This window comes from Ailuropoda melanoleuca, chromosome 3 (assembly GCF_002007445.2).
Source record: "Ailuropoda melanoleuca isolate Jingjing chromosome 3, ASM200744v2, whole genome shotgun sequence".
In the NCBI taxonomy this organism is placed as follows: Eukaryota; Metazoa; Chordata; class Mammalia; order Carnivora; family Ursidae; genus Ailuropoda; species Ailuropoda melanoleuca.
Genome location: NC_048220.1, coordinates 40,422,274 through 40,436,900, shown reverse-complemented (window position 1 = coordinate 40,436,900; position 14,627 = coordinate 40,422,274). Strand labels below are relative to the sequence as shown.

General features: G+C 38.5%; 2 protein-coding genes and 1 pseudogene across 7 annotated transcripts in view; 2 read left to right on the top strand and 1 right to left on the bottom strand.

The window, feature by feature from the left end:
- Window positions 1-6,302, bottom strand: part of NDUFAF2 (NADH:ubiquinone oxidoreductase complex assembly factor 2) — a 143,900-nt gene extending 137,598 nt beyond the window's left edge. The window contains exon 1 of the mRNA XM_034656271.1: window positions 6,098-6,302. Coding sequence (XP_034512162.1) covers window positions 6,098-6,224 — 127 coding nt within the window. The 5' untranslated portion in view covers window positions 6,225-6,302. The remainder of the gene's footprint in view (window positions 1-6,097) is intronic.
- The window catches only part of ERCC8 (ERCC excision repair 8, CSA ubiquitin ligase complex subunit), a 51,764-nt gene continuing 43,438 nt past the window's right edge, over window positions 6,302-14,627 (top strand). For all 6 annotated transcript variants that reach the window (XM_034656270.1, XM_034656268.1, XM_034656267.1 and 3 more), the window contains exon 1: window positions 6,302-6,528. In XM_034656270.1, coding sequence (XP_034512161.1) covers window positions 6,452-6,528 — 77 coding nt within the window. In that variant the 5' untranslated portion in view covers window positions 6,302-6,451. The remainder of the gene's footprint in view (window positions 6,529-14,627) is intronic.
- Window positions 10,046-11,130, top strand: LOC100472494 (annotated as a pseudogene).

The window sequence follows — 14,627 nt, the reverse complement described above, 5'->3', positions numbered from 1 at the left end:
GAATCCGGGGATGTACTGTATGGTGACTAACATAATATAATAATAAAATAAAAAATTTAAAAAAAAAAGAGGAGCCTTGTGTTTCAGAGACATATACTAAGATATTTAGAAGTAAACTGACATCATATTTAGTATTTGCTTCAACATAAGAGGAACGATGAGTGGAACCAGGGAGAAAATAAAATTTAGCCATGAGTTGATATCTCTGAAAGTGAATGATGGGTACATGGAGGTTTGTTTTATCATTTTCTCTACCTTTTTTTTTTTTAAGATTTTAATTATTTATTTGAAAGAACATGCGAGCGAAAGACCACAAACAGGGGTAACAGGAGAGGGAGGAGGGGGAGAAGCAGGCTCCCACCTGAGCAGGGAGTCCATGGGATGATGGATCCCAGAACCCTGACGTCAGGACCTGAACTGAAGGCAGATGCTTAACCTACTGAGGCACGCAGGCGCCCCCTACCTTTATTTTTAAAGATTTTATTTATTTATTTATTTATTTATTTGAGAGAGAGGAGAGCCTGAACACGCACAGGGGGAGGGGCAGAAAGGGGGAGAAGGAGAAAATCCCAAGAAGACACCCCACTGAGCCCAGAGTCTGACAGAGGGCTGGACCTCATGACCCTGAGGTCACAGACCTAAGCCAAAACCAAACCAAGAGTCCCACGTTCAACTAACTGAGCCACCCAGGCGCTCCTCATTTTCTCTACTTTGTGTGTCTGGAAATACTTCTTAATTCAATTGTTAAAAATAAATAAAAGGATAAATAAAACAGAAGTGATTCTCTGGTTAGAACAAAAGGTAAAATTGAACTACTGTAACATTCTTTTTTAAAAAAGGAAGTACATAGAAATGATACAAAATACCCTTCAATTTTAAATAAAATTCAATTTTAGATCATCAAACCTCAATTTAAAATTATTACTTTTAAAAGTTTAGTCTATACCTCCCCTGATTTGGCTTCTCAAAAGTGTTTGAGAACTTCCTATTTAAAGGACTTTTTTTTTAATCAAAAGCTTGAAATATAAAATTGAGGAAATGTTATTATAAATAATGTGTTTGGCACATTGATACTGATAATCCAAATACATGTGAGTCTATATATACCCATATAAACTAGAAAGTATACAAGATATAATCTGGCAGTAAACGCTTTCATGAAAACTTTAGCACAAAGTTTTCTTTGCTTATAATTCTCACAAATGTACAAATAATGCTTCATCAAAAAACTGAAAACAAAATGAAAAAAATCCTTTAGAATATAAGATTTTCTATTAAAATGTTGAATAGATTTATTTCATAATTATTAAGATGCAATAATTTGAAAACCACTGCTAGCAGCCTAGTATAAACAATTCGCTATGCAAAAAGCCCTAGTGAGGGTTATACAGTTTTTTAAAATGTATTCCAAAAATAAATCTATCTACCATGTTTGATGAAATATTTATCCTGGCTTCAAAAAAAGGCATCACTGTTATCTACTGGTCCGTTGCTACCCCTGCCTTGCCCCCAACCAATTCTGTTTTAGCAACAACAACTGAAGCTCAGTATCACGAAAAGTAACAACTCCTAAGTAGCTACATTAGATCAATTTTTAATTTATTTTTTTCCAAGGGCTGAAAATTAAATAACTATTATCTGACTCAGCTCCTGTTAAAAATCATATAAGCTTTCAGGTTTGAGTTCTAATAGCATAAATATCTACTCTTCTTAGAAAATTATTGATCTAAAGATTAGATTATAAAAAAATGCCACTTTCAGGATGGACTCGAAGGTCATCAATGTCTGCCAGGTAGTATAGATATATTCCTCCTTGAATGGGAAGCCCCTGAAATGACAGGATTCCTATATATCTGCCTCTTAATCTCATTTTACGATTACTCTCTCCCTACTTGAATTTAAATATCCTTACAGTTTTAGGGATCAACTATATAAAGGTGGCTTCCAAGTCTGCATTTTAAACACTAACATCTTTGGAACTACAGATCTGAGTATATAATCACCTGATTATACAGTTGTCCTATTATAACAAATTCCACTGACTCTTTTACCAACCCACCCTAAAGCCTACTTCTCTATTTGCATATGTCCCTCTTAAGCCTTTATTTGCATGCATCTGTACATCACAATCCACAGGCACTGCAGAATTAAAACAAAATCATCTTTGGCCTCTCATGTTTTCTTTCCCCTTCTACCAGTCTACGTAGTTATCAAGTTCAAAAGTTTTGCTAAACCAAAACTTTTCTTTCCATTCCCATCACTTGAGTCTCTTAAGATCTCTTCCCAGAATCACAATCTAGCAATGCTCCTACCAAATAGTATTTCAGCTCCTCCCTCTCCCCTCTAGCTCACCTTCTACAGGGCTTTCGGTGTCATTTCTTTAATAGCTCTGATCATGTCACAAGCTTTTCAATGGCTACCTACCAGCCAGAGAATAAAGTGGGAACTTCAGACTTACAGTATTCAAGGCCATCTAGTATCTGACCCTGTCTATCCCCTCACTAAAACAGCTGTACCAGCATGGGACTACCTTCTACTCTCTGTGTTATTTCCTATCCCTTCCTAGCCCTGACTGGGAATGCTCTTCAGCCACTCTTTCCGAAATTGTATTTATCATTCAAGGTGCTAATCAAATGTGTCCAGATCCTTATCTCCCTAAATCCTCTCAATTACAATTAAACACAAGGCACTCTCTTCCTTCTTCAAAAAAGGTAAACATCTCCCCTCTAACCTAAGTTCTCATTTAAAGGGCCACATAGATGAACCTAATCCTTTTCTATACAACAATCTTACAAATTTCTGAAGCTGCTCCTAAATCTTCTCTTTACACGATAAATTTCCTCAAAATTCACAGCTAACAGTCATAGACATAATTTCTAGAAATTTTCATCTTCATAACTACTCCTGTCTGGACACTCTAGATCTTCACTCACCTCTCCTAAAGTGTGGTGTCCAGAGCCAAACACAATACACCAAACCTTGTTTTTTGGAAATTATGCACAATATTCACCTTCCTTCCCAAATTTGGACATTCACAATGTCTATTAGGAAATTAACAATTCAAAATAGTCTTTCAGTAATAAACTTGTTAGTTTTAACTGGGTGCAGATGTTTAATAAATGTGCAAAAGATAAAGATGAAAAGAAAGAAAGAAAGAAAGAAAGAAAGAAAGAAAGAAAGAAAGAAAAAGCCATTTCCTCTAAAGAGTTCTTAAATACTCTTCAATGGTGGTGTTAAATGCTCAACAGTTCATTCAATTCAAAGAAAACTCAAGGAGACCTCTAAAGAATGATCTTTCATACCAAGGAAATAAGAAAGTTCGATGACTCATTTTTTGAAAACTTGCATTAAAACAAACTAAAGATACTTCCCCTATATATAGTGGAAGGCTTAGGAAATGTGTAACAGTATTTACAGAATGTAATATGTGTCTGTGCCATAGGCTTTCAATTTTTCTAAGAACTGAGCAACACAGATATGTTAAATAGCAGCATACAATGATTCTCCTACATCATTAATAAAAGCCTAATTTTCTCACAGCCAAGAGTACATGAATTCCACATATCAAGCTGATAGAAGTATAAATTTATAATCACTTTGGAAAACAATTTGGTATTATAATAAGGTTAAAGACCAACATATCCTTTGACTCACAAATTACGTTGTTTTGAATACACATGATTTTGTTAATTTAAATCCTTCTTCAATCATATTGTATTTTCATTGAAATGATACCATGAAGTTGATCCAAAATTATTTTTAATGGTCAAAAGATTTAAACATATTTTTTAAAAGATTTTATTAATTTTTTTGACAGAGAGACAGAGAGCACAAGTAGGCAAAGCAGCAGGCAAAGGGAGAGGGAGAAACAGGCTCCCCGCAGAGCAGAGAGCCCCATGCAGGGCTCGATCCCAGGTCCCTGGAATCATGACCCGAGCCAAAGGCAGACGCTCAACTGACGCTCAACCGACCGAGCCACCCAGGCCCGCCTGAACAGATATTTCACCAAAGACCTATGGATGGCAAGTAAACACGTAAGAAGATTCTCAACATTCTCAGTCATTAGGAAAATGAAAATCAAAGCCACAATGAGACACCACTGTACAACTAATAGAACAGCTAAAACAATAATAAAAACAATAACAACAAAAACCTGACAATACCAAGAGCTGGTAAGGATGTGTAACCAGAATTTTCTTAACATTGCTGGCAGGAATGCAAAGTGGTATAGCCAATTTGGAAAGGAGTGGGGTAGTTTCTTATAAAGTTCTATACATATGCACACAACCCAGCAATCTCACTCCTAGGTATTTACCCAAGAGAAAGGTAAAAAGGTTCACACAAAATCCTGCATGGGAATGTTTATAGAAGCTTTCTTCACAATCACCAAAAACTAGAAATAACCTAAAGTTCTTCAGTTAGTGAATGGATAAACTGCCGTAAACCCATAAATGAACTACTACTTAGCAATAAAAAGGAACAACTACTGACACATGGATGAATCTTAACTGCATTATGCTGCGTGAAATAAGCTGTATTTGAAAGACTACATCTTCATAATTTCATTTATATGACATCTTGGAAAAAGCAAAATTGTAGGGACCTAAAACAGATCAGTGGTTGCCAACGACTGGTTATGAGGTAAGGGAATGAACTACTAAGGAGTAGAGGGAATTTTGGGAGTGATAGAACCATTCTGTATCTTGATTGCATGATAGTTACAGGACTCCGCATTTTTAAAAAAATCATAAAACCATACACCAAAAAGGATAAGTGTTACTGTATGTAAATTATACTTCAATAAGAAAAAGCCAACTGACATTTTGCATATTTTTTAATGCTACTGACAACTTATGGAAAAGAAAACATCTTTCCTTCTGGATGCAATTTGTGAAGAAACACCATCAACATGCTAGGTTCTCTGTGGACTTTTTTAAAAAGAGACATATTCCCTAACCCTGACAGAGATTAGAAACTCATTTAAACGGGAAACAAATCCTAGATACTAAGTTACGGAAAAAGGCTAGGTAAACAATTTTGAATGATAAATCACTCAATCCACCTTACATGTGCTCTAAGGAAGAAAGGAATAATTCTCTTTGACTAGACCTACCGGAAATGAATGGATCACAATATTTAAAGATCTTAGTGCTTCTCAATAATTGTTATTATCATCATCTCTAACTTCCAAGTGAGGAGGCTGAGACTCGGGAAGACAAATATTTTGTCAGTTTTCCCTCAGCTATTAGGTGTCAGAGCTGAAATTCTAATCCAAGCCCTCTGATCACAAAGCCTGAGATCTTTTGCATCGTGATGATGGAGCAACAATCGAAGAGGTTGTAATGGCTGGTACGTATGTGATTTCACCCAACAGGAACGCCCCCTAACTCCCCAAATTCCACTACTATGCATGAATCCTAGGAAACACCACGATTAGAGCAATGAATGATCTTAAAGTGAGCTCCACGGGGTTTTGGAGTGAGAATTCGTGGGAAAGGTAACATAAAACCTTGGGAGGATTTCTTCTCCACAGTGTGCAGAGCCCTACTTCTGACAGTTGGACGAAGGTGACGCGTGCGGCCAGCGCCAGAGCTACTGAAAAAGGTAAACACCAAGAAAAGAGGGAAGCGGAGGCGCTCAAGATGCACCTCTTCAATTACACAACGCCGCCTAGTCGCAAGGAGGGCACAGGAGGAGGAAAAGCTACTTCCCTGCCCTCCTGAGGCCCTCTGGGAAAAGACCTCCGTGGACTTGTCCCTGTCTGTGTCGCCCAATGGCCAGGACCAGCGCCGGGGCGTCGTCGGCGGGTGGGCTCTCGACCCCGGGAGGAGGGAACTGCGTGTGCTGTGCAGTGCTCGCGCGGGTCGCGGCCAGTGGCACCTCACCGAGGCGCTGCAACCCCGGGACGGCAGGCACACTGTGGGCCGGGCCGCGGCGCCAAGTGCTCAACTCAGAGTGAAAGGGCGGCAGGGTGAACGGATTTGGGCTGTCCCCCCAGGTGACATCACAGCTGTCGCACGCTGTGTTAGTTTACGAGACGCTCTAACGTTCCCCTTATTTAGTGACCGCGCAACCGCTGCGCTCGCTGCCATCTCACCTCTCCAGTTCTTGTATTCCGGGACATAGTAGTATTTGTTCCCAAACTGGTCTTTGCCTACTTGCTGCTTCGCTTCCTTTGACAGCGCTCTCCATAAGGCGCGGAACAAATCCTGAGACCAACGCATGCTGTCCGCCGGGATTTAAGCACGAATCGCAGTCGGATCCGCCACGGCCGAAACTCTCACGCTCTCCAGCCGCGGACCCCGCCCACCCACTACCATCTTCCAGTAACGGCGCTCACCATTGGTCGGACGGCATCTTGCTTGACCAATGGGAGACTCCACTGTTACAGCCCGGCTTCGGAGCTCTGTCATGGCGGCGTTCAGTTTTCTGGCTGGTGTGAAGGAACGGAATGTTAGGGTTTTTATTAGCGAGACAAGCCGGTTTGGACGACCCTCTTCGCCTCAGGAGAGCGGAGTCCACACGGAGGTAAAGAAAACCTTACTTTTTTTTCTCAAGCCATTTAAAATCTGGACCAGTGTGTTAGCCTTGCCTCCCACTTTCCCGCCTCATCACTTTATTTCCACCAAATTCGACTTTAATTTCTTCTGCTCTGTGGCTTACGAAAATAAGATGCCTTCTGCATGCCTGTAGGCTGGTGGGTGCGCACGCGGCTTCTGGGGAAGATCCTGTCCTTTTACCTTGCTCCTTCTCCCTCACATTACATTTCCTCCCCACTCCCCCAAGGAATTCTTACTACTCTCCAAGGATTCCTTCATCATTCAGTCGACATATTTACTGAGCTCCCACTGTTTGCCAGGCATTGTAAGGGTAGGGCGTAGGCCAGGAATTGACCAAAGTTTAGCATGTCTAGAGCAGACAAGGGGGCATTGACAAGAGATGAACCTGGAGATGTAGCCTGGGGCTGGGTGAGGAAGAGTCGTGTGCTGGATGAAGAGATATGAAGATGAGAATAAGGTGATAACTATTGGATTTTGTCATCTGCTTGGAGAGTGGATTGAAGTTGAGAGGAAGAGTGAAAGTCAAGTTAAAGGTAACTGTTCCCGTTGTCCAGAAGAGAGCATATGGAAGCCTGGGAAATGGTGGTTGGGTCGAAAAGAGTGAAGATATTTTAAAAAACATTTAAGAAATAGATTCAACAAACTGTGTAAATTGGTTGAATATAGTGAATGATTAAAAGAGAGGAGTCAACAATGATTCCCAGATACCTGCTTTGTATCAAGCAGAGTGAATGTAACTGGCCCATACTGACTTTTTCCATGTTACTTCCTTTTTTTTTTTTTTTTTAAGATTTTATCTACCCATTTGAGAGAGAGAGAGCAGGAGCAGGAGGCAGGGACAGGTGGAGAGGGACAAGCAGACTCCCTGGTGAGCGGGGAGTCCTACCATGGGCTGGATCCCAGGACCCTGAGATCATGACCTGACCCGAAGTCAGAGGCTTAACTGACTGAGCCACCCAGGCACCCGTTCCCATATTGCTTTCAAAGAACCTGTGAAGATTTTCACTTGGAGAGAGGAGGACAAAGTTGAACGTACATATTTGATGCTCAGAAGAAATTGAGATATCTTTAACGTGAGATGGTACTTGAAGTGAGGTGGAGATGAGATCATCCAGGCATTAGAGTAAGAAAAGCAGTTCAATGACCAAAAATCTGAGAAACATCAACGTTTAAAGTTAGGCAGAAGAGACTACAAATGAACTGTTGCATTAAAACCAGAGCAACAAAGTGTCTCAAACTGAAAGAAGACTGTTTAAGGAGGAAGCCCTCATATGTGTCATTTGCTGACCCTAGCCCCCTTCTTTGCTCTCAGTGATTCTCCCTCCCATTCCCCCTCTCTGCTTATCTATTCATTACTACTGAAATTGTATTGTGTACATATCTTCTTATTAATATATTGTCTTTTAACCCCTGTGAGAAAAAGAGACATGAGAAAAGAGGCCTAGAAGAGTTTGTATTAAGTGAATGGCATGCATTCAAGAAATGTGAGGAATAAAGGAAGAATTAAAAGTGTGCATCATATTTATCCAACAGGGTGATCACTGATGGCCTTGGGAAAAGCATTTTCAGGAGTATCATGAGAATAAAAGTAAGATTTCGGTGAGTTGGCGAATGACAGAGAGGAAAAGAAGTAGAAACTGCCAACACTGATGGCTTTTTAAAGAAACTTAAGGGAAAAGCAGAATACAGTTGCTTATTGAAAAATTGATGGATATGATTTTTTCTAATATCCCGAAAGAAGAACTTACCTGCTGCATTAGTTATCAGTGGATAGGTAACAGAGTGCCCCAAGCATAATTTATCAATGAATGGATCACAAAGTACCCCCCAAACTTAGCAGCTTAAAACAACAAAAGATTTATTATCTCACAAATTCTAGGCGTCAGGAATCTGTGTGTGTCTTAGCTGGGTCTTCTCGTTCAGAGTCTCTCAGAAGGCTGCAGTGAAGATACTGGCTGGAACTATAGTCATTTCAAGACTTGACTCTGGAAGGATCCACTTCCAAGCTCACTCAAAACAGGGTTTAGTTCTTCCCTGACTTTGATCCAGAGGTCTCCCTCAGTTCCAGTTATTTTTCACGTAGGCCTCTCAAATCACAACGTGATGACTGCCTTCCATCAAAGCAAGAAACTAAGATACCAAGAGAGGACAAGCAAGATGGAAGCCAGACTCCTCATAATTTGATCTCAGTTTTGCTGAGATCTCATCAGTTTTGCTGTATTCTGTTCATGAGAAGTGAGACATTGGGTCTAGCTCACACTCAGAGACTCAAGGAAAGGAAATTACCTGTAGGTGTGAATACTAGGAGGTGGAGACAATGGAACTCACCTCCTAGACTCCCTACCACAACTAAAAACAGACAAAAATAATAAATTATTGTAATGCATGGTAATAATCTTTTGCGTGTTTTTGGAAAGCAATTTATGTGATATTTTGTGTTCTAAAATGTATCAGATTTACATTTAGTATTACGCTTTTAGAATGGGCAAATATGTTTCAGATACTGCATGTAATTCTAACTAACTAAGTAAACATTAATTTTTTTAACCACATTTTGATCAGTTTTATACGTGATTGGGGTTGCATCTACTGTTGTCCCCCTGTCCCCACCCCCACTCAGTGCAGAGTTGACAGTAATTCCTATTCAGCTCAGTGATCCACTCTAATAAAAGCATACAGACGTATCCAGCAGTTTTTATTTCAGTGGTTGCAAAAACTCAAAATGTATGTTTATCAAAATTGGTCTGTCTCCTCTGATAATTTGGCCTGTTTCTACCAAGTAGTTCTGCAATTCTTCCTTTAGGATCAGTAAATTAAACATTGGAAAGTGAATGAACTTGACTGTTAGGCCTTTAATTTTAGTGAAAATAGCTGTACTTTTTTTGAAAAGAAGCAGCATTATTTTTTCTCTAGTAAGTTCAGAAGTCTTATGATGTCAGTAATAATTTAAATTATGTGAGCTAGTGAGGTTCTAAAATGCTGGGTTTCTCCAGAGTCTTTTAATTCCAAATAGTCCTCGGTCTGAGGAAGCAACTAAGTACTGCTCTTTGTTAAAATTCCATGACCTAAACCTCTTCATTAGAAGAAGTAAAGGTTTGAAATAGTGAATGTCTCCTAATAAGATCACCAGATAAACCCATCTGTGAATGGACTTCATTTCCTGTGTAAAACATGCTGATTCCAGGGTGCCTGGGTGGCTCAGTCTTTGAGTGTCTGCCTTGGGCTCAGGTCGTGATCCCAGCATTCTGGGATCGAGCCCCACATCGGGCTCCCTGCTCAGCAGGAAGCCTGCTTCTCCTTCTCCCACTCCCCCTGCTGTGTTCCCTCTCTCGCTGCCTCTCTTTCTGTCAAATAAATAAATAAAATCTTAAAAAATAAAAAAAAGGCACACATGCTGGTTCCCCCAGTATACTTAATACTTGTCCCTAAAAACCTATAGTCTGCTCTTCCTCTCGGTCCCATATTGAACTAGAGTTGGAAGAGGCGAATCTGGTCCCAAAATGGCAGGCCATGATCCAAAGAAAACAGCAGTTGACAAAACTGTTTACTGGTGGTTTGAGCTTTGAAACTACAGATGATAGTTTAAAAGAACATTTTGAAAAATAGGGTATACTTACAGATTGTGTGGTGATAAGAGACCCCCAAACAAAATGTTCCAGGGGTTTTGGTTTTGTGACTTTTTCTTGTGTTGAAGAGGTGGATGCAGCAATGTGTGCCCGACCAGACAAGGTTGATGGGCGTGTAGTGGAACCAAAGAGAGCTATTTCTAGAGAGGATTCTGTAAAGCCTGGTGCCCATCTAACAGTGAAGAATATTTTTGTTGGCAATATTAAAAAAGATACAGAAGAATATAATTTGAGAGACTACTTTGAAAAGTATGGCAAGATTAAAACCGCAGAAGTTATGGAAGACAGGTGGAGTGGAAAAAAGAGAGGATTTGCTTTTGTAACTTTTGATGATCATGATACAGTTGATAAAATTGTTGTTCAGAAATACCACACTATTAATGGGCATAATTGTGAAGTGAAAAAGGCCCTTTCTAAACAAGAAATGCAGTCTGCTGGATCACAAAGAGGTGGAGGTAGATCTGGCAACTTCATGGGTCATGGAGGAGACTTTGGAGGTGGTGGTAACTTTGGCCATGGTGGAAACTTTGGTGGAATAGAAGGCTATGGTGGTGGAGGTGGTGGCAGCAGAGGTACTTATGGAGGAGATGATGGTGTATATAATGGATTTGGAGGTGATGGTGGCAACTATGGTGATGGTCCTGGTTATATTAGTAGAGGAGGCTATGGTGGTGGTAGACCAGGATATGGAAACCAAGGAGGTGGATATGGTAGTGGTGATGGAGGATATGATGGTTACAACGAAGGAGGAAATTTTGGAGGTAACTATGGTGGTGATGGGAACTCTAACGATTTTGGAAATTATGGTGGACAACAGCAATCAAATTATGGACCCATGAAGGGGGGCAGTTTTGGTGGAAGAATCTCAGTCATTCCCTATGGTGGTGATTATGGATCTCGTGGGAGAAGTGGTGGATATGGTAGCAGAAGTTTCTAAAAAAAAATTCAGAAGTAAAGGGCTACAGTTCTTAGCAGGAGAGAGAACGAGGAGTTGTCAGGAAAGCTGCAGTTTACTTTGATATAGTCATCCCAAATGCATTAGAGGAAATGTAAAAATCTGCCCAGAAGGAACGATGATCATAGCCAGAAAAGTTACTGCAGCTTACACAGAAAACCCTTCTTGTTCAGTACTGTCATGGCCACAGTTTGCAAAAAGTGCATTTATTGATTAATGCAATGTAGTGTCAATTAGATGTACATTCCTGAGGTCTTTTATCTGTTGTAGCTTTTTCTTTTTCTTTTTCTTTTCATTACATCAGGTATTTTGCCCTGTAAATTGTGATAGTGGTACCGGGAATAAAAAAATTAAGGAATTTTTAACTTAAAAAAAAACCCTATAGTCTAATAATCCCATGCACATCTCTCCTACCAGTTGCTTTATATGCTTACCAAAAATCAGTATTTGTCCCTAATCCTGATAATGCCAGTTTTATTATTCTGATTATGCCATTTTAATAAGAGCTAATGAAATACAACATCAAAAAGAATTGTTATTCTTACAAACACTAAATGGACCACTTTTGAAATAATCCAAACAAATTGCTTAAAATAAAATGCTGTTCAATGAGGTATGATTGAGAAAATCATATTATGAAAGAATGGAAGAAAATATAAAAAGAACAGTTTTTTTTCAACTTTGCCATAAAGGAATCACATAGGGTGATTTGGAAAAAATACTTTGGAGAAAGTATTCATGCCAAAGTTCCAACCCCAGAGATTCTGATTTAGTTGGTCCAGGACACTGGGATTTCTTTAAAGCTCCCTAGTGATTATAATACAGAGCCAGGATTGACAACCATTGCTTGAGAAGGATTCCTTATTCAATTGCTTTGCATGTCTGATATTCCATATTCATTTGTTTGGCATATGCCTTAAATGTTTACTCAACTAAAATAACAAGTAAATGAATAAAACATATATATTTTAATTTTAATTTATTTATTGAAAGAGTATGCACACACTTGCAAGCAAGGAAGGGGCAGAAGGAGAGGGAGAGAATCTTAAGCAGGGTCTATGCCCAGTGCAGAGCTTGACACAGATCATGACCCGAGTCAAAACCAAGAGTGAGTCACCCCAGCTCCCCGAATAAAACATATTTTTGAAAATCATAGAATACATATAGTTATGGTATGGTTTGTAAAAACAAAAAAGATGATGTGGCACTGTTCAGCAAATTTAACTCTACTTCAAACAACTGGCATATGAATATTCAGACAGTCCTTTCTTTTCATAGTATTATAAGTCTATAAAACTAATTGTGCCAGCCAAAATCTACGGAAAGTAGTTTTAATCAGTAGAGAAAATTACCATTGTTCTGTGATATTTAAAATTTCTTTGTCAAACAATAAACTTTACTGTCAGTCATAAATATACAAGAAATGAAAAAATAGTAAAGCTAATATTAGTACACTGTAATGTAAGACATTTGAAACGATGAGAACTACAGTTACTTCTTTGTTTAAATAAAACCCAACTGAAATCACTGGTCTCATTGTATAACTTCTAATGCAAGCTGAGTATCTCTTCTATATCTTGGCTAATTATTATTCTTCTTTCTAAGTCCGAATCAGATTCCAACGTTTTGTCCTTTGCGCTTCAGTGTTGTGAAATATCTTTGAGACTTTTTTAATGTGAAGTTTTTGCCAGTGTCATTTCCTCTCAGACATCTTCAGCCTTCTCATTACAACCACTTCTCCTTATTTATTTGGATAAGTTCACTCACCTGCATTGATTTCCTCAGTCTGTCTCTAGAGATTCTCAAATGGCCATGGTGTCAACATTTCCACAGTCAGCCCTTTCTTCTGTAACTCCATTTACATTCCATTTGAGTTTTATTTCCGGCATTATCGCTTAGCATATTTTTGGTGTACTTCCATTTTGTTGATCAGTTCCCTCTTTTAATTATCAATTTTTCTAAAATTTCATATGGGTTTATCTCAGAAGCACAGAACTTTGCAGGATCTGTGTAAACTGAATAACAAATGCACAGTAACCAGTCATTTACAGACTTTGAAAAGAAGTCATGTAAATTGGTCACGAATTATGATGTGCATGTTATTTTTGTAGTGATTTGTGGACCAAAAAGCTAGTAGCCCACTTTGTGCTTTATGCTATTAGTCATAGTTAATATACCACGGTAACTGAATTTTGAATCATATTATTGGGGGATCTGGTATTAACTAAATCATGATAACTTGCATTCTATGCTTAGTTTGCGAACTTCAAAGTGAGGACTGCTTATATATTTAAGTTAAAGTGTTTAAGGTAGTGTTTCTTTTTAAAGATTCCCCTCATTAAATGACGTCTTTGCTTGACTAAACAACTACACAGTCCTATTTTATTTAAAGATGTCTGCTCTAATTCGCCCAAGGTTCTTCCTTGTCAGTGATTAAGGGCAAAAGCATGAACACTGATATTTCAAAGTTTACAATTCTTACCCCACTTTTTTTTTTTTTTACAACTTCCTTGAGATGTAAGTGACATACAATAAACTGCACATTAAATTAAACAGTTGGGTGGGTTTTGACATACATACATGCTTTTGAAACCATCACCATCAAAATAACAAATATCCATAAGCCAAAAATTTCATCCTAACTCTTTGTAATGCTTTTTTTCTTTCTTTCCCTGCTTCATGCTGTTTTACTCCAGGAAACCATTCCTCTGTTTTCTGTCAGCATAGATTACTTGCATATTCCAGAATTTTATATAAACCATGCTTTGTCTGGCTCTTTTCATTCAGCATAATAATTTTGAAATTTCTCCTTTTGATTCTTTTTTACTGCTGAGGAATATTCTATTCTATGGATATATCACAGTTTATCCATTCACTTGTTGATGGACATTTAAATGTTTCCAGTTTTAGGCAATTACATATAAAGCTGCTGTGAATGTTCATGTACGAGTTTTTGTGTGGATATATGCTTTTATTTCTCTTGGCTGAATGCCTAACAGTATAATGACTAGAGCCTGTGTTTCACTTTTTAGAAACTTGTAGTTTTCTAGAAGCTTTAAATTCCCACCAGTGGTGGATGAGAGTGGTTGCTCCACATTTTTGTTTCCCCTTTCCTGCTTTTTGGGGGATTATTTTAACATTATTTAATATTCCATTTTAATTTATCTCTTGTGACATCTCGTTATATGATTGTTTTTGGTGGTTGCTCTAGGAATCATAAAATACCCCCTTAACTTTCATTCTCTGGTTAGAAGCAATATTTTACTGCTTCATTTGGCTTATAGAAACTTCATCACTCTTTATCCTCCAGCCGTTTATGTTATCTCACATATTACATTTACATACATTGTAAACCCCATCAGATAATGTTAATACATTTTGTTTTCATCTATCAAGCATACTTTGTCAATTATATTTGCCTAGATATTTATCATTTCTTTGGCTCTGTCTTTAATCCTGATATCCCAAGTTTTCTTCTTAATCATT